Source organism: Temnothorax nylanderi, unplaced genomic scaffold (genome assembly GCF_030848795.1).
Source record: "Temnothorax nylanderi isolate EJ_2023f unplaced genomic scaffold, tnyl_v1.0 TNYL_tig0963_pilon, whole genome shotgun sequence".
Lineage (NCBI taxonomy): Eukaryota > Metazoa > Arthropoda > Insecta > Hymenoptera > Formicidae > Temnothorax > Temnothorax nylanderi.
In genome coordinates, this window is record NW_027250025.1 from 1 (window position 1) to 20,833 (window position 20,833).

The 20,833-nt window shown below is 36.2% G+C and overlaps 2 protein-coding genes, 1 long non-coding RNA gene and 1 pseudogene across 3 annotated transcripts; 3 read left to right on the forward strand and 1 right to left on the reverse strand.

The window, feature by feature from the left end:
- The first annotated feature begins 8,869 nt into the window (after positions 1 to 8,869).
- LOC139786141 (uncharacterized) lies at positions 8,870 to 9,619 on the forward strand. The gene has a single exon (XM_071725295.1). It carries the CDS (start codon positions 8,870 to 8,872, stop codon positions 9,617 to 9,619), a length of 750 nt encoding a protein of 249 aa, XP_071581396.1.
- A 2,591-nt stretch (positions 9,620 to 12,210) lies between these two features.
- Positions 12,211 to 14,752, forward strand: LOC139786142 (uncharacterized; annotated as a pseudogene).
- Positions 14,753 to 15,261: 509 nt separating this feature from the next.
- LOC139786144 (putative nuclease HARBI1) lies at positions 15,262 to 16,233 on the reverse strand. The gene is made up of 2 exons (XM_071725296.1): positions 16,071 to 16,233; positions 15,262 to 15,966 (listed from the first exon to the last, which is right to left on the reverse strand). Exons 1-2 carry the CDS (start codon positions 16,146 to 16,148, stop codon positions 15,319 to 15,321), a joined length of 726 nt encoding a protein of 241 aa, XP_071581397.1. The 5' UTR covers positions 16,149 to 16,233; the 3' UTR covers positions 15,262 to 15,318.
- Positions 16,234 to 16,478: 245 nt separating this feature from the next.
- Positions 16,479 to 19,983, forward strand: LOC139786145 (uncharacterized). The gene is made up of 2 exons (XR_011722189.1): positions 16,479 to 17,306; positions 17,435 to 19,983. It is a non-coding gene; the product is annotated as an uncharacterized lncRNA (long non-coding RNA).
- The last annotated feature ends 850 nt before the right edge of the window (positions 19,984 to 20,833 follow it).

The following is a 20,833-nucleotide window of genomic DNA, read 5'->3' on the forward strand; positions in this document are numbered from 1 at the left end:
ATTACGTAGATGTCGAGGTATATTATACCTGCGAAATGCGTATTCCGACACATTATTATGCAGATGTAGAGCTGCGTATTATGTGTACTCAAGACGCGTATTCCCGGCCGTATACGCGCGCGTACGCAGCGGCGGATGAAAATATTTCGCGATTCGAGACGATTATTGTTTTCCGCTCAATCGCATACTTTTTCACTCTTCCTCGGCTTATCGGACTATTGAAACCTGTCCTATCACCGATACGTTTTTACGTCCGCATATTGAAACTTACCGTCAACAATATGTCGCCGCAACGGAAAAAGAATATTACGCGCGTCACGTATTACGTATGCTCGACGTTAAAACGTCTCGCAAACACCTCACGTATTGACAAAGACATATTTTCCTCTTCATTTCTTAATTCAACAAATTCATCAGACTTTATTTATAATGATTGATATTGGTGTCCGAAACAATTTAAATTTATCAGTATAAAACTGTACGTAAAAATATCTTCGAAAGCTCGTAAACAACTGTCAGATTGTACGATATAGTCTAACAAAAATATATGAATAATAATAGTGTCTCTTATTACGAAAGAATTTAAAGTTCAAAGTTTAAAACTCCCTTCACACCATGAAATGATATGTATGCAGTTACATATAAACTGAAGAAACTTTTTTCATTTACTTCTTTCCATCTCACTTCAAATTCGATTTCATTGTAAATTTCACGTCAACATGATTCGAATAGGCGTATAATGGCGGAAGCTCTACATCTTGCATTTCCGTTTCCTCGTGTTATCCGATCCAGCTAAATTTTCTGTTATGTACAGAAAATGGAAATTCAACGTGACTGAACGAAAGGAAAATTCAGCTTTTCTCATTTGCCTTATTCCACAAAGTCCTCAGAACAATTTTCTGATGTGATGGCAACCTGTCAACGGCCTTCCCTTTCGCCTCGACATTTCTCTGTTCCGTGTCACTCGCAGAATTATAAACGGATTACACCATCTTCGCGACAGCGACATCGACATCTATTTATCGAATGAGAGGGGATTTTTATTTGCACACGCAAAACTACGACAGTAAAAAAAGATAAATTGTGATTGGCAATGTAGAATCACGCGCGCGCACGAATATAATAATATTAAAAGATTTATAAAAATTATAATGTTGCAATGGAAAACTTTTTTTTTATACCTAAATCTTTAGAAAGAAGCTTTCTGGATGACAATTTTTGCATAAAGCTCGCTTATTTGTCGAGATAATTAATATCTCTACAAAACAATCGGAAGTTCCATATTTATATTTTTAATTTTTATTAACTTAAATTCTTGAGATTAATCGAAGTGCTCTTGCTAAAATTTTCAGAGAGGAGAAGTTTAATAGAACTATACGTCGTTATTAATACGAAACTAAATATACTAAATACAATATGATACTAAATATAATATGAAATATAATTCGTTGTGATTAAACGCACGCGCACATATGTATATACACACAAGCGTTGTGTATTACAATGCGATAAATAATATGTAATAGCTTTAACATTAGTATTAATCTCCATATCATTTCCGTTAAATTAGATTTAATAATACGGTATAATATAATTAATATCCCATTTAGCACGACCATAATTATCTAATTCCTTTATGTGTCTTATGTATTCCCTGCTTTATTTCAAAATCATATTTATGTAATCGTCTGATACGAATTTTATTCGCACAATAGATCGCGTTTCAAATTAACCCTTAAAGTGTATACGTTTTTTCGGTACCTTCTAAGTGTATACGTGGGTCTGTCACATTCAACGTTATTTTTAAAAACCTAAAAAAAATTCATGAAACATCTGTCTACATTGTAGTTGACGATTTTATAGTCATTTTGAGATAAACATCGTTTATTTAATATCTTCTAACAGGCTTGCAAGTTTTACAGTTACGAGCAGATATCACTTTGGCTCGGACTCCGTAGACCCACGTATATACACGTTAAGGGTTAAGTAAACAGTATCAGGTAAAAACTGCTTTAACGGAAAAAAAACGCTAAGTGATGAAGACATAAATCTTCGACTTCGCATATAGATTTAAGTTTTCTTACACAATTCGAGATTGTTTTAACAATCCCAGGAAGAGACTATCGGCCATTCTTAATTTCCACAAATTTTAGCACAAAGCTCCGCTCGCTTGTGAGGATTTCAATTTCACGAGACTGCATAGGGCTCACAGAAACCGGGATATAGCCCATTTCATGCGACAACTATAGCGATGTATTGCAATTACTGGAAACCACCCTAATCCAGAAGGAACACGCGAGTATGAGTCTGCACCGCCTAAGTAGAATTAAACGACGGGGATAGCTAAGTACATCGCCTTTGCCAAGTCGGGCGCGCAGCGATCTATACGGCGTATTTCTTATTGCAGCTGCACGTAAAGCCTTAGAACTTAGATAGAACAGTATGATAATCAATAGGTCGAACAAAAAACCAGTCTATGTTGCTCTTAATAATTCTAGAAGCGGGTGAAAATAAAAAGTCAAGATTATCAGCGCATAAAAAATAGCTTGCTCGCGTAAATATCTAATTATAAAATCTTGCGCGTCGGAAGACAAGAAGGTAAAGTGATGTAATTAATCCACTTATACACATAATACGTATGTGTTCCCTTATCGAGGAAACCTTGTCAAAAATCTTATCCTGCCATGCTTATATTAATTTATAAATAATTTGCTATAACAATTTATTTCGCGCGCTTTTTATTCATGCATCAAATTTTTCTAATAAAGCGCAATTGTTTGGAAGGATCAATAGTTTCGTTTCATAAGTATATTCGCGATTATATTATATTAGCAAGGACGCTGCCAAGTAATCCGAGATAACGACGAAGGCGCTTGTAATATCCTCGCCGCTGAAAATGGCCACGTCTAATACCTCTAAGATATTCGACCATGCCATGCGTACAACGGAAAATAAAAATTTTGAAAATTCAGCTGAAGCATGCAACACGCCAAATTTGCGCAAACGATAATATTCTTTTAATTTAATCTTAGAATATATGACTCTTAAATATAATTATTCTGTAGCTCTCTAGATTATTAATTTAAAAAATTCTTTTTTATTTATCTTCTTGTCCTTGGCGCAAAAAGCTGTCGCAAGAAAGAAATTCCTGTGTATAAAATTATATTTTCATGCAAGTATCAATATAATTCTGATACTGTTACCTAACAGAATACGAAAGACGTCAGCAGTATCCGGCATCGAAGGCGAACATGTTCAACAATACGGTGCGGTAAGCAAATACTCAATACAACACTTTTAAGAACGTTTCGCAAGCATCGCTGCAGATATCTGTGTCAAAGACGGAGGTATAATATTGAACGTATTGATACAAGACTTTATTCCCGTATGCAACAGACGTTGGTAACGATTTCTACATTAGTTTTCAAAATTGTAGAAGATCGTTACGAGCGTCTATTCCAAGAAACGAATACACATACATTAGGAAACAAATATAACATACCAATAATATTTCTACGCAGGATATATTATATACTATATTATTATATGTATATTGCACAGAGAAAGTTTAAAATAAAGTTGACTAAACGTAATCAAATAACGTTCATTATTTAGAACTACATTTGTTTCATATGTTGAGCGGAAACTGCGTAAAATTATGCTTACTTTTAAAAAACACAACGTTATGTAATATTGCACTTTAAACGTAGAAAATGAGAGATATAAAAGTGTAATAATTTCACGCAAATAAAAGTCGTAATATAATTTGGCTTTGATAGATGGGTTAATTTAAAAGTTTTTTACAGGTTAACTAATCAGCAGAATATACTAAACATTGATTTTAAATTGCTTAATCAATTCAAAATTAATCAAATTTTTTGGAAGAAAAATAAGATTTTTTACGGATAGTATGCATTATAGATGTGTAGCAAAATGATTTGGTAATTGATAATTAAACAGATAAAAATCAATTATGTCTCGCAAACCCATTTCTACGTTTTAAAATTTGATTCGTTTGATTTTATATCAATAATTCATTCAACTTTCAGAGTAAAATAAAAATCTTTACTTTCGTATTTAATATTGACTGTATTCATATAGTGATAGAGTAGAGCCAGTGAGCAAAAATGTTGTTGGCCACGTTTGGAATTGAAAAGATAAATTTTGTATCAAATAACTGTATTTCAAAGTTTTTAGCGTAAATTCTTAATATACATATATCAAATATTTATTATGTGCTTTGAAAACAAACAGTTTTGCTCTTTTGCAAATATATTTTACAAATACGTTTATCGTAAAAGCATTATCGCATTAAATATTTGCAGTCAACGCTTATTAAAGTTTATAATAATAAAAATTAAATTGTTACAATATATGGGGTCAGAGACAATAATCAACGAAAAAAATCTATTTACTTCTACTTTTTAATACCTAAAATTAACCATCGTGCCAGGTACCTCTGCTTTTTTTAATTATTTTGTAAAAAATGATTTAAATTTCAAACGACCAGATTTTTTATTTTAAAACATGCGCCAATCTAGAACGTAAAAGTAAATAAAATTAATGCTATTGAGTGGCTGCGTCCGCGATATGCATTTTCGCACTCTGCATCCTCATATTTGCACGCAGTCGATAATGTACGGCAGGGCGTGCCGCGGTAGTTTATCAGTGCGAATGCATTAACCTTGATGAAACCCTCTGCATCAGGAACTGCAAGATAAGGTGTGATTAACGACGGTTACTATACTTTCTTGTGTGTCGGTCGATCGTATTTTACGCAGGAAGTTAACGATGAGACGGTAATTACGTTAATAAACGACCAGGCAGCTTTATAATTAACTTTCCATGTTTTTTTCTCACCGGTACGTCTCATTTAACTATCAAAAAAATCGACTGCATAATTCAGCTACTGGAGGATATTGACAACCGATTAGACATGTTTGCTAAAGTGTGTAATGTATATTTTATTACTAAATAGTATATGAAATACACGCAATTCTTTAAAAAATAATAAAAACTAATTAATAGAGTAACTAATCCGTTTAAAATAATAACAACAGAGTTGACGTTACTTATTTTTAAGTTATTATTTCATTCCCATATATTTGTTACGCGCGTATATATATTGGTCTGTATACATATATTGCTACTTTAATTAAAGGATTTCTTCGCAACCAACGAGGGATATTTAGGCATCCCGTTTAAGTGGAGCGCTTCGTATATTAACAACGGTATTCCACCTACATTTTACGCGAAGCCACTCTCCTCGGAAATTCAATCTCGTGAATTTCCAGCGCGGTACGACATTACAAAATTCATTAAAACATCGCCTCGGATCAAGCACGGCAAATACATTACGTACCGACAACCGCACGAACAGAATTAATTCTTCCATTTAGATTTTTGTCAAATAAAAAAATGATTAAAGGAGTACTCAAAAAATGATTGAAGTAGTACTCAAAAAAGAAAGCACAAATACACAAAGGCTATATATTAACCAAAAAAAGGCTGTACATATATATATTGAACACCTATTTCTATAACCAATTTATATTATAAACGTTTATATTTTAGTTTTCTCATCGAATTTGCCGGACCGAAGTTTAAAATAAAGCTGTAAAAATAAACTTGGAAATATGCACTGCTGCTAAACACACAGCTTTGTCAAAATTGAATCTGCTTTATTAAGATAAGATAACAATTCCTGGACAATTTATTTATTCGAATTTTTATGTAATAACCTTTCTCTCTAAGTTTGATTTAAACTTTCTTGTTACAACGTATTTCTCATTATACATATAAATACATATTATAAATAATCAAAAACTCATTGTTTTATTTCCGCATTCTCTTCTCATTCATTTTGTTAGCATTATTATTTTTCAATTTTAAGTTCATTATGATGTTACAACAATTGTTCTATGGTCGCATTGCGGTTTTATGCTTTGTGAAATAAATACGAAAACCAAATTCAGCAGCCTTACAAAAGGAAGTCACGAAAATTAAAGCCTTTTGCAGCTATAATTAACCTTTGGGCAAAACATGATTTAATAGCACAGCTCCTACAATATAAATGTACACAAATGTAACAAAGTTATTGATTATTAAATAATAAATTACTAAATCGACAATGTCTAATTTAATTAAATAACTAACTATCGCACTCTTGTTTCTTAATATTTAAAATCAATAATTCATTTTTCTTTTTTCGTAAAATATTTGCCAGAAATTTGAAACGTACCTTTTGATGCAGAAATAGCCTTACGAGCAATTTACGATCCTTTCTGTTCAAACTCTTTAATAATATAGTTCTCTCAGCGACTTTCGCGATATCGGCCGTCTGGACAGCCCGCTGGCGAGAGGTTTTTAATTAACGAAGCCGTTCTAAAAGCGCGTAATCGTTCGGTGTGGTTTTATCACCTTGTTTAATTTCGTCTTGCAAAATAAATCAACGTAGATACTTACCCTTTATATACATTTTTATTGTACCAATCTGGGAGATCATTGGATGTTAACATCGGTCTGATCTGGATTGATCACACTGTTGTCTTCTAGGAGTAATTCGAAATGTTCATCTACCGTCTGCGTTGAACTGCGTTTAAACTAATATATTTATACACGGAATAATGAAAATAATCAGATAACTCGAAAAATCATTAATTTACAATTCTATCTTTTTACATGGATGCATCAATATTTGTACTTTTTTCAAAATAATGGTTTATAATTTTAATGTGTTGACCTGGTTTTTTGCCATTCTTTTCTGATTCTTCTTTTCTCTGCAGCTAATTTATCCTTTATGGCTGTTGAGCAACTTATTACTCTTTCAGTATCTTGGCTAATAGGAGTCGAATCTCAGTGTGCATTTTGAATCGTATTAGTAAGTTTGTCAACTGCCTTATCTATATCCTCATATGTTTTGAAAGGAATTTTACAGGTTATTTCATCGTTTATATGCTCTCTGAACAGGTTCCAGTTCGTTTTAGCGTTATATAAAGCCAGAGGTTTCTCTTTTTTCATTGCAGATCCATTGAGGGTGATTATTATAGGAGAGTGGTCCGAGATGTTAAATCGAGATAAGATTCCGCTCTAAAATTTAATTTTGAAATACCTTTTACTACACAGAAGTCGATAACGTTCGGTGATTTCCTCCGGTCAGCGGGCTAATACGTTGGTTCCCCCGTGGTAATTGGGTGCAGATTGTTTTCCATCATTGTCAGATATAGCTGGCGACCTTTCTGGGAGGGTGTGTGTTGTCTTGACCCCTACCACGGGTGTTTGGCGTTGTAGTCTCCTCCAGCAATGAATCGATTACCCAGAGTATTAAAAAATTCCGAATATTGTTCTTGCTTAATTGAGTGTTTGGGGGGACTATATATATACAGCTGCAAGAGTAATTGGTCCTGTCCAATCCTCTATTGTAATGCTGGTAGCTTGCAGGTAGTCTTTGATATATTTTGCATTTTCGTGATGTTTTATTCGAGCTTTAATAATTATGGCATTATGCAAATAGGTATATTTTTGCATGATGCCTACATATAAAGTATAAAGATCATAGACTTTTTGGAATATATATGTTTTTTAAACCATTCTTTGTAAATTAATATCTTTGGTACAAATGCGATTCAACGTTGGAAGAGGTGGATATTTCCTCAGAGTCTCATTTATTACTTTGGTTATATAAGGCATATTTCGTTCACAGCGTTATAAGTCACACCACCATGTTTTGTCAACGTTTCGTCGATTTCCTTGTGAACTTTCTCTTGTATATCTTGATACTGAGCTAATTCGTATAAAGCGAACGTTACCGTCGCCGCGGAGGTTTCGAAGCCAGCTAGGAAAAAGATAAAACTTTTCGCAATAGCTTCCGCCATGGTAAGCTTATTTATGGTTGATGTTACGTCGGTGGTCTTCTTGTTTGGGCGCCTTTGCCGGCCTGGGCCACCATGTGCAGTATCGGTATTATAATACCAGTATCGGTATTATAATAGAATTAGAATGAATACTGACGTCTCTCGGTATTGTTATTTCAGTATCGCTCACACTCTTCGTAAGTCATTATTCTCGTGTGAATAAATCTCTCTTACAAATCGCGATCTCTTGCTTGCAGAACTATGCGGGATTTAAGTCAACAGCTTTTTCAAAAGCAATAAGTTGTACATAATTGCTGGCGCTTATTGTGCCGGAAAGCCCATAAACGGAATGAGTAACGGGAATGCCATCTCGCAAAATGGATTTATCTTGAATATCATCGTATCTATTAAAAGAATTTTATAATTCTATAAAAATATGTACATAATTGGTCTCTTTAATTACAATATAGGTCGAAATTGTACTTTCCTTAAATTGTATTTATTTACGAAATATAATAGTAAATTGTAACAGTAGAACAATTCAATAATCGAAGAAAGGAATGGAGAGCAATTTCAAAGAAAATTTAACTTCTTTGAATTTTTGTTTTATAGAGCAGTCTGTGGTAAGATGTTTTTCGGCGCATTTTACGAAATTTTGGGCCCCTGAAACAATACTTTTTGTATGACCGTAGGCTTGACATCTTGTACATTGAGCAATGTCTCTTTTTTTATACGGCTGTTCGAAGGTAACGATTGTATTTAAAAGTTTTTTGACTTTGTAGATATCTTTGTTGTTTTCCTTTTGTTGTAATTCTACGAAGAAGAGTGGCAAGGGATTCTTTGTTCTGGGATTCAATCTATTTGATATATTTATGACTTTGTGATTTTGGGCTTCAAAATCTGTTTTAATATCATTGACACAAGCTGATGGGTGCATATTTCTTAACACCGTGTAAGGTTGTATTCGGCGTTGCGTGACGTGCCTGCGATGGCGGGCGGCCTCCCCGCAGCCTCTCATGGGAAGCCTCCCTGGCCCGAGGGTAACTCCCGCTCGGCCATTCCTGAACACGGGAGTCGACTACGCCGGACCAGTGTGGCTGAGGACCTCTAAAGGACGAGGCCAACGGGCCTCCAAAGCATTTATTGTCGTGTTTGTCTCTCTATGTTCCAGAGCTGTACACCTTGACGTGGCCTCGGACTACACCGCCGACGCCTTCCTGGCTGCGCTGCGCCGATTCGTTTCTCGCCGAGGCCTGTGCCAAACGCTGTACAGCGACTGCGGCACTAATTTTGTCGGTGCCGACGCTCAATTGCGCGATCTGTTCTCTGCAGGCAGCCAGGAGGGCCGACGCATCGCCGAGCGCGTCGCCGAGGAGAGGATCTCATGGCGCTTCAATCCCCCCGCGGCGCCTAACTTTGGCGGTATCTGGGAGGCGGCCGTCAAGTCGACCAAGCATCACCTGCGGCGAGTGATTGGCGAAGCGACGCTCACCTACGAGGAGATGGCCACGCTATTGTCTCAGGTCGAGGCGTGCCTAAATTCCCGTCCGCTGCAGGCCCTGACGGACGATCCGGAGGATCTCTGTCCACTCACTCCTGGCCACTTCCTCGTAGGCTCGGCTCTCAGCGCCGTGCCGGAACCGTCGCTGACGGAGGAAAAGACGGCTCGCTTGTCTCGTTGGCAACAGGTCCAACAGATGCGGGACCACTTCTGGGCGCAGTGGTCCCAGGAATATCTGCAGACGCTGGCTCACCGGCCGAAGTAGTTCAAGGCCGATGTGGAGGTGCGGGCGGGCCGCTTGTGCCTCGTGAGGAGCGAGACGACGCCTCCGACCAAATGGCCCCTCGCTCGGATCGAGGAGCTATTCCCGAGAGACGACGGCCAGATCCGAGTCGTCAAGGTTCGGACGGCGGCATCGACGCTCACCCGGTCCGTGAGCAAGCTCGTCCTCCTCCCGGACTGCGACGCACCGGGGAGTGAGGAATAATCGTGAAATCTTTCTCGATTTGCCGTGGTTGATGTATATCGCGTAGAAGAAATAAAGCCGCGTATATCTCCCGCGTACAACCGTCAGCGAATTTTATGTCGCGTTGAAAGCCTAGCTTCAAGCGAAACATTTCCTGTTCTGCGAATTCGTGGCTCGCCGCTGCGGTAACGCGACGCAAGTTAATCTTTCGCCGACGAGTTGACATCCGCCTTTAAAGCGCATACGCGTCCGCGAAAATTAATCGTAAGTTGCACCATACGAGGCGGGCGGAATGTTCGCGATCGAACCTAAAACCGTCGGTCAATTAATACTGCGAATTAAGGTAATCATTAACTTAAATTATCTCTGTCAAATTCTGCCTTCCTAGTTTGCCAGTTGTCTAAATTCAGTTTAAGAATAGATCCGTTCGCGGAAATATCAGTATATTTCCTGGTAAACTAGAAGGGCAGAAAAACAAAGCGCTCAGTTTTTGCCTATCCCGCCTCGCTCCTTTGTCTCGGGAACTCGGTGCGCGAGGCATACGCCCGGGACAAAGCGAGCGAGCGGTGTTTCAAAACAGCTGATCAGCTGCCGGCCTCGAGATCAGTGACATTCGTTAAATACGAATTTGTCGGAGTGTCGATAGCTGATTGGCTCGGCTGGATTTTCGGCTCGTTACCGGGAGTCCGGAATGAAGGTTCGCGAAAATTCGACAGTCGTAGGAATAAAACCCCGGACCTCCGCGCGCGAGCCCGCATTCGACCTAAGTATTTCGGCGAACGTACGTCTAGAAAATAAAGTCACTCGCATTTCCGTGGCTCGCGGTTTTCGTGTACTTGCTTTCGTCGGTCGTAAGACTATCTGTCCGTGGCTCGCGGTATAGAGACTGTAAATACTGTAATTATTGTACATAATATAGACGTTTAAATACAGACATAAGTTTATCGACGATAATCACGCCTAATCTCTTTTCTCGCCTCTGCTCCGAGATCTCTACCGCGCTCGCGCACAATTGTCACATAAAAGAGATCGTAAAATTTATCAAAGACAATTATCTGCGAATCGCGTGAGAATTTTCGCGCTTTATTATTTCGTGATATAAAATGCGTGTGCATAAAATGACAATAAAATGTTCATTTACTTGTTACAAAGTATCTTTTGAAACTTCCGTGTAATTGTTTGTAAGCGCTAAGATACTGCCCACACAGAACAAAAAGCTCTAATAAACGTCTACTAGACGTCCATCATGGAGATTAAAAACATCCATGTAACTTCCTATGGACGTCTACTAGACATCCATAGTTCCGCATTTCACACCTTTATTCGACCTCCATCATTAGACGTATTGATAGATGTATTTTAGAAGTCATATAGATCAACCATAGATGTTTCATGGAGCTTCGATGAATAATTAAAATATGTTAACTAAACGTTTTATAGATTCTTTATGGATATACACCTTGTTTATAAAGCTTACAACAAATTAGATAATTATTTATAAATTGTATCCAACAAATTATCAAAAATTGCTTCGCAGACCCGTGCTATGTGATACCAGAGGTATCACTTCAGATGATCTGCAGCAAAAAATTATCGCAGTCAGACCTCTCACAGGCTCGTCTCTTATACTAGCGCGTGATGTTTTTTTATTATGAGAAAGTACTGGCGCGTGGTAGCCGCGTCGTGTCGTTAACGTCTATTAGATATCCACCAAAGCTTTATTTAACGTCTAGTTAACGTCTATTAGATATCCACCAGAGCTCCATTAAACGTCTACGGTTAATCTATATAACGTAATACTTCCAAAAATTGTATAAAACTCAATCATTTTAAATTATCTAAAAATATAAATTTACTTATAAAACTTAAATATTGATCTGTTAGAAACATTATGTATATAAATCTATCATACATCCATAATAGACGTCTAATGGATGTCCATTATGGATTTGTAGAAGATATCTATGATGGAGTATGGATCTCTATTAGAGATATATATATGTCTGATGTTCACCGTGGAGATAGAGGTCGCATGAAGCTATAGAGGTTGTGTGGACGTCTAATGGAGGTTATATGTTCCGTGTGGGTGTAGAAACTTGTCTCATTTATATATATTATCTTTATTTTCTTTTCTCTTTATTCTTATATTTTTCTTTTGTAGCTGCGTTTAATGTATGAATGTTTTATATCCTTAATTTGTTACTATTTTTGTAATTCAGTTTCGACGCTTTAGGGGACGTAGTCCCAGAGCGTCTAATAAATGACGATTCTGATTCTGATTCTGATTCTCTCACGATGAAGAGACCGCTTAGAATTAAGCGGTGCCGCGCGGTGCGCGCAAACCGATTACACATGGAACGCGCGGAATTTCGCGTGCGAGCTTTAATTAGATCGTCGGCGGCGAGGCGATCGTTGATTGGAAAACGCACGGAAATCGCGCGATTTGCGCGCTCGTCGAGCGTGAGCGCGGAGGCATCCGCGTTGCGAAGCGCGTTTCTCAACGAGAAACCTTCTCCGCGATCCGTGAAATTGCGCTCGCTGTCAGAGGCTTGATTAATACCGCGGGTGAGTACCGAAGACACCGCGGGTTAACCGAGTCGCGTAACCGTAGACATCCAACTCGCGATCTCGAGCGGTCCGCAACCACCCTCGCAACGTTTGTCTTGTATAATAGCGTTTTTCATTGGGCAGAACTGAGTGCGCACTGCGAACTCATAGAGAGCGGGACGGTACTGCTCGAGTGTACCGCTAGTGCAAGTTTAATTCTTGCATGCCCACTGAAACACTCGCGGCTTGGTGAGTGCGTAACATGAGTGCGCATTTTTTCGGCTCCTTAACTTGCTTAACCTGCCTCGACAAAACATAAAAGTTTACTTTCAAAATGAATACTTCAAGAGCTTTATATTCAATAAAATTAAAAATAAACACGAATAATTTAGAATTAACACTTGAAGATGGTGAAGAAGAATTATATGAAAAATTACAGAGTAAGTATACATTCTACCGATTCTGCCAATCTCATAACCTAACTATGGAAAAAATTTGTTATAAAGACTGCTTTTCTTTTATAAAGCACATACAACATACGTAAAACATATTTATATGTCTGTTCAAACACATCAGACATCAAAATAATACACTGTGTTCAAGTGTGTCAATTCGTGTCAGTTTTTGCTTCGTAAAAGAAAAGCAGCTAAAAATAGTTCTTTATATTGTTACACCGTATGATAATTAATACATTATTGAACGATGTCTCTATTAACTTATTTCAGATGATGATTCATATACTATCCAGTACGTGAAACTGTTAATCCAAAATGGATTGTATACAATAACCGATGGCGGCGAAGAGAACTTACTAAGGGAAATATATCGGCTGCAAGGAGATAGGTAATGTTATTGAAAATAGATTTTCGCTCGTACTTGTTTGTTTTATGCCAAGAATAACTTAATAGAATGACTATAAAATGTCCATACTTTTTGTATATACCTTTACAATGATATGCATTTTTTTATTTAGAGAAATATTAATATACAACGTGAACATTAATGAGAGTCAGAATCGTCGAGATAAACAGTGCACCGACAAAGAAAATGAGTTTGACTTCAGTTCAGCACTATCCGAAGACAGTAATAGTCAGAAGTCAATAGGTAAATATATTTCAATACACATATATATGTAGTATACATGGTGGTGTGTACTATAGTCATCACTTTCCTGGGTTAATACGAGAAAGAAATGGAAATCACAAATGTAGTATCCATCCGGTTACACTCAACACACAATTTTACAGATTTGCTTTTTCCGATTTTTTGCAACACTTGTTCCCATACGTCAATACAAACATAGGCTTTTTTACACTTTACATTATCTTATTCCTTTGACATTCATGTTTTGTATTTCTCAAATAATATGTGCAACTATTTTCAGATTCATGGACTGATTCAGCAACTGTATTTATCCTAGATAAATATAAAATATACCTTTCTCAAATAGGCCCAATGAAAAAATTTAAAACGAAGAAGACAATGTGGGCAGAGATTTCAAAAGAATTGCATGAAAATTTGAATATCTCGAAAACACCACTACAAGTTGAAAATCGTTATAAAACGGTTCTGAAACGAAAAAAAAAGCGATAGAAAATAACCGTAAATTAGGCAGTTCACGAGAAGAAGTACCGTTTGAAGAAGAGTTAAGAGAAATTAGTCAGGCTGATGATAGCATCGAGCCAGAAGTACTTCAAAGTGCAAAGTCTGTGAAATACCCAAAAAGGCCTCTACTCGAAATCATCTCAGACTCAAATCAGGACTCAAATATTATTGACGACAAGGAAAATGTCAAAGATTCTCCTCCACAAAGAAATCATAAATTGAGCAATGAAGAAAGAAAATTTGAATTATTTAAACAAAAGGAGGAGGCAAAGGAAAGGAGACACCAGGAGAAACTACAACTTTTGAGGGAATTGTTCAACAAGAAAGAAAGCGATTAGTATATAGAATAACATTTAAAAGTTAAAGGCTTCTGTGGTTTTCTTATTTACTCTTTTCCAGGTTTCCAGGTTATCATCGTGCATAAAGTTGCTTAATCGTCGACGTTTTGCAAACATTGTACTTTGCTTTATCAGGGCAGGCTCTCTGATGCTAGTATAACAAAAACTATATAGTTTTTCAGTATTAGAGAGCCAATCCTGATAAAAAGCAAACAATGAGCAATGTTTGCAAGACGGCAATCAAGCAACTCTACGCGGCGAAAACTCAAAAACCTGGAAAAGTATTTAACATAGTAGTTGACTGTAAACAAATTTTTTCATTTATTAATTATTATTTTATAACACAAAACGTGTTAAATTATAGAAAAAGTTAATTTTTAGTTTTCAGATTGTATTATTAATAGCCGCATTAAGGCACATTTTTTCGAAAGATTAGTTTTTAAGTATTTGTATTAAATAAAAGGCCTGTTTGTTTTCGCTGCACTTCTGAACTAATGCAATAAGTTAGAATGAAACAAATATATTTTCTTTCATTCTAATTTATTGCACTAGTTCAAAAGTGTAGCGAAAATGAACAGGCCTAAAGACAAAATGGAAGCGCAATCCCAACCAACAGATAATATTTTTTAAACAAATATTCAAATAAATATTCATTCAAAAAACGTTAAACTTTTACAAATCATTGTCTGTTGGTTGGGATAAGGAAGTTGGTGCGAAGGCTTGTTGCAATTTAGTCTACGCTAGATAGTTTTATACTTTACCTACATTTGTAAGAAGTTCTGGTCCGTTTTTTTTCTATCGTAATGCAGTACTGCAAAAAATGTGTTCTTTATTTTTTTATAATTTTTATTTTATAAAGCTTTATTATTTTATTATATATGTATTCATTGTGATAAAAAGAGTCTGATTTATTAAGATTATGAAAACGTGAGGCGTTTATAAAAATATATATTGTGTTTAAATATAATATTTTATTATGAAATACAACTATACATATGTTTGTTTATTTCAAGGAAATAATCTCTCCAGAAGTTGGTTTCGCTTGATTTCTCCCAATCTACGTAGAAGAGCTTCCTGCTCCCGTCTTTCTTCGTTATAAGGCTCATCCACATTATGTTCTAATTCGATTGGAAAATTAAAATCGTCGTTGTTGTCAATATATAAATTATGCAATACACAACAAGAAATGATAAATTTTGAAATTTTATCGACATTATGCATATCTACTTCAATGAGCTGTTGAAAACGGCCTTTTAGCAGACCGAATGCATTTTCAATTAATACCCGTGTAGCATAAAATTTTTTGTTGAACAACTTCTGCCTTTCGGAAAGATTTCCATAATCTTTATATGGAACGATTAGCCATTCTCGTATAGGATAGGCTCCATCTCCTAGTATATGATATTTATTGCCTTCGCATAGTCCTGGCAACGCCTCATGTACATCTGATAATTTCAGAACACGTGCGTCGTGAATCTTTGAGGGGATTCCTGTAAATGCATCGACAAATCTCTTACGGGCATCGCATATACCCTGTAATGTGATTGAAGGGATGTCATGCCTGTTCACGTACGTTGATTTGATTTTATGTGCTGGTGTTTGCACTTTAATAAATGTGCCATCGATGCAGCCAAGCACTTTAGGAAAACCTGCAATCTTAGATGTTATACATACATTAATAAATAACTTACTATGTAATTCTTTTACATAATGTATAAACAATAATATATATTAAGCGCAATAATCACAGATGTACATACTTCAAAGAATTCATTTGCAGCATTTTCTTTGTTCGAAAATTTGATTATGTTCCCAGCTATATCGCATAAGAAATTCATGACTCTGTTATTTTGTCGGTAAGTTGTAGTAGGACACACTCCAAATCTCTGTGCGACGTCTCTCAGGTACACTTTATTTCCAGCAAACCTATACATATTTTCAAATCGTTTTTAACATTTGTTATGAGTTATTGAATAACATTGAACAACTGTATATACAAACATATACACATCAAGAGACACGGCAGTGTCTCGCGCCAAGTACACGCGGAGCGAGGCCGACCGTGACTCTTTTACGCGACGCGACGAGTTGCGAGTACTCGAGATCTTGATAACGAGTGAACGGATCAAGTTCTAAGTAGGCTTGATCGATAGCTTGGGGTTGAATTAGGGGGGGGGGGTTTCTCTTATAATATTCCGCTACGTGCCCTACGAGCGGAGATATTGCGACGCAAAGTCCAAATGTGAAAATTTATTTTTAAGATACTTTCTTCTACGTCGACCGTCTCTCATGCCATGCCATGCCATCATTTCATTGGCTGGAATCGCGTCCTTTTCACTTTTTCGACACCAGGGCGATGCTAGTATCGCCAGTTTCGATATGCATATATGTATACGTGTGTGTACTGCGCGAGTGCAGATAGTGCGTTTAGCGCGCTGTCAACACATCAGTTAACCTATCTCGAGAGATAAGCCCCTTGCACAATGCCAGGCAACAGGCAATAGGAACAGGAAATAACCAAAAAATCGTTAATTACAACCTAAAAAATTCGAATGCTATGATTGGTTGGCAACAGGCAATAGACACAGAATTTTCAACGTGACGGAAACTCTGTGTCTATTGCCTATGTCACTGTTTATTCTGCATTTATACATGATTTCTAATTTCTATTCCCTGTTCCTATTTCCTGTTGCCTGGCATTGTGCAAGGGGCTTTACGGTAGTACGCGGCCGCAGGGGGAAGTGATCCGCGCAATTCCTTGGGCCTAACGCACCTACGGCATACCGAGTTCACTACATCGCGGACATAAACACACAGTTACATGTACACTCATACATATACACAGTGTCATATAGCCCTAAGGTGGTGCTGAAGGCACTTAATTTTCCTCATCCGAGAGATCTAACAAAAAAAAAAAAAAAAAAAAAAAATACTGTAGTACGCGCGGAGCGAGACCGACCGTGACTCTTTATACGCGACGCGACGATTAATTCAAGGTAATTGTTTTATGTAATTATCCTATAATTATCTTATTTTATATATTACTGTTACTTATTTTACTGTTTACTTTACTACGTTTACGTGAGTGTTTACATACAGGTTAACCTATATATATTGACGGCAGGGACGGCAGGGAGCTGATACTGAGATCAAGGAGCCTGTTCACACGAGGCGTTTGCACGAGCCGCACGCTGTCGCGAGGTAAGGTGCGACAACGCGCGCATACGCGCGTACGCGAAACGGCAGTAACACCGTAATCGGGAGTCCGTACCGGACGCCGGCTCATGTGCCTTACATTCGGAGACTTATGAAGAGATCTTGTGGCGGGCTCCCTCCTTTTGTGATTAGAGTGTTTATTTATAGTATTAGATCTGTATTATAAAATGATTGGGAGTCCTTTCAAGTGGAAGAACGAACGAAATAACGGACGGACTTCCTTTAGTGGAGCATTCTGTGTTCACGTGACTTGGTGCAATTTACGATAAGTACCTTATGGGCGATTAGCCTGACTCGTGAATCTGTTTCCTGGTGCAGGAAGATATATTTTTGTGAAAGATAGTATCTTTATCGAACTATGTAAAGAGAAAGACTTTCCCTTTAATGTTATAATTATAAATCGAAATAATCTTTGTAACTGATTTTGGCCTTGCTTTACATTTATATGCGCGAGTCCATGTTTTTTGTTTAGTTTGTAAGTTAAGTTTATTTCAGCGAGCGTAGCGTCATACGCCGTGTATGAGTGTATCTTTTTGAGCAAAATCGTTATTTTTCCTGGTGCAGGAAGATATATTCTTTGTGAAAGATAGTATCTTTATTGAACTATATAAAGAGAATGACTTTCCCCTTTAACTATATAATTATAAATCGAAATAACTTTGTAACTGATAGGATCTTTGGCCTTGTTTTGCACTTATATGCTCGAATCTATGTTTTTGTTTAGTTTATAAGTTAAATTTATATCAACGTAGCGTTTCCATGCGCCGTATATGAGTGTACCTTTTTGAGCAAAATCGTTACGATTTGCTTGAATACATTTTGTAAGAACGTACGATCTGTGTAAGAAGGAGCGTATTTTCGTTAAATCTTGAGAATTTATTCCTATTTAATTTTCTTGTATATGTAGAAATATTTTAGGAACGATTCACATTGCTATTTCGTTTGAAATGAGGTATTTGCCTCTAATGTTTATGTCGATTTGTGTTTGGGTGTTTTTCTGATGTTTACGATCTATGGCCATTGTTCAGCTCGTGTTATTCTCGAGTTGTGTGTGGATTCCAGTCAATGGAACATGCCTCGAAATGATGGCGATGTTTTCATTGATGGTGGAATCCTTTGTATAGTATTCTGGTAGTACCTACGTTCCTCTTTATTCTGGTTCATTAATACATGTAATTCTTAATATTTAGCTTAATATCTATAAATTTATTAATCCTGCGATGTTGGGAAGCTAAGAGATTATGCGACTTGTCTATGTTGTTTAATGAGCGTTAATCGACCCTCTTGGGCGTCCCTATCCCGGGGGAGACGCTTGGGATGTCGACCACGCGTTTCAGTCGTTCTTTAAACAGTGTCTGATTTCAACTACTTGAGTATATGGTATGGAGATAACGGGATCTCGTTTAAAGATGCGTTCTCTTGTATGATGTATGAAGATATAGATTCTCAGTTTCGAGTGATGTTAATATAGTCTTTTGCGATAATTCATCGGGAAAGCTAAGGGTTAAGGTTGGCTATATATATATAATCATTTATTTTGATATACAATACGGTAACGTTTACGAGTGAGCTTCGGACTGTACTTGCTAAGTGAGATTGCAAACTTTGTATTGATTTTGAAATACCGTGGTGTTTGACCGTAATTTGAAATACGTTAAAGCGAGTTAAGGAAAAATATTATAATATAATAGTTTTCCTTATAATATTTATAATATGAATTTGAATAGCCGTGTGATTGTAACGGTTATAAATGAGTTTTGGGCTGTATCCGCCATTTAAGTTTGCGAATTCTTCATGAGTCAGGAACTTGTTATATATTGAGTATTGGACCCTCCTAGGTGTCCCTTAAAGGTCCGGGGGGGACGCCTGGGATGCCGACCATACGTTCTAGTCGTGCTTATCATAATCTATTTTTTATGGATATATTTAAGGAAATACTCTGAAACTACTTATTAGTGGTGTTTGTCCTTAATTTAAATATGCGATGGATTTAAAAGTTTAAAAAAGCGATAATTAACTACTATGAATTTGCGAGCTACTTATCAGTAGTGTTTGACCGTAATTTAAACCTCAAAAAACTTAAATAACAAGTGGAATTTATTTAAAAAAAATATGTGAAATCTTTTAATACTGCGCCAATTACAAAGAGAGAATATATATAGGTATATATATACATATATACCTTAACAAAATTATTATTATATTACAAAATTGCGTTACCAAACTCAATCCAAGTGATACGTACCAACCTAAGTGGTAGTAGTCTTATTTCTCCTTAACAAAATTATATCACAAAATTGCGTTACCTAACTCAACCTAAGTGATATGTTATTTCAAAAAAATATATGAAATCTTTAAATTACGCCAACTATAAAGAGAATATATATATTGCTTTGAAAAATAATTGTAGTGCAACTACTCTTAAAAAATAAAACAAAATTGTGTTACCTAACTCAACCCAAGTGGTATGTATCTTTGTATTCCTAAGGATCTTTCTATCAACCCAAGTGGTAGTAGTTTTAATTCTCCTTGATAAAATTATAATATTACAAAGAATCATTTAATTATTTTAATCACAAAGAATTAAAGAGGTAACATTATAAAATAAAAATATTTAATTAAAATAAAATAAATAAATTTTTCTTGTAAAAAAATTGGCGCTGCTTTTTTAAGGTTAATGGATATCTATAAGCACGAGGAAAGAGCGGGCCTCTGTTCACATTTGACGTTCACAATGATATTCGTGTTATGCACGATGCTTCTGTCGAAATCGAGGAATCACATGCCGGAAAAGTTTTACTTAGGTATTTATCATTAAAAGAATACTTTGTATAATTCTCTTTTATGTTATTTTTTTATTTTTTCTCATTAGATCATGGTACCAGAGGAACAAACACATTTTTCCAGCGAGTAGATGGGAACCTTTTGATCCAACGAAAAGTTACGACAAGTATACAGTGTCGGATAAAAATAGGAAGAAAGATAAAATCTGATAAACTTAGATTCAACGAATTGTCCAATTTCGTTTAAAGGATTCAGATTCAAAGGACTGTAAATATTAATAACCAGATAAATAACTTTGTTTCATCGTACAATTGATTCATTGTTCAACAGATTGTAATATATATATATATATATATATATATATATATATATATATATATATATTACAATATATATACGCGTATATATATATAGCTACATTGTATTTTTAAGGACTGTGATTTTAATTCATTTAGTTATGTGATAATATTTAATTCATTTACTCGATTATGTAGCTCTACTAAATTACAGTCCTTTGAATCTG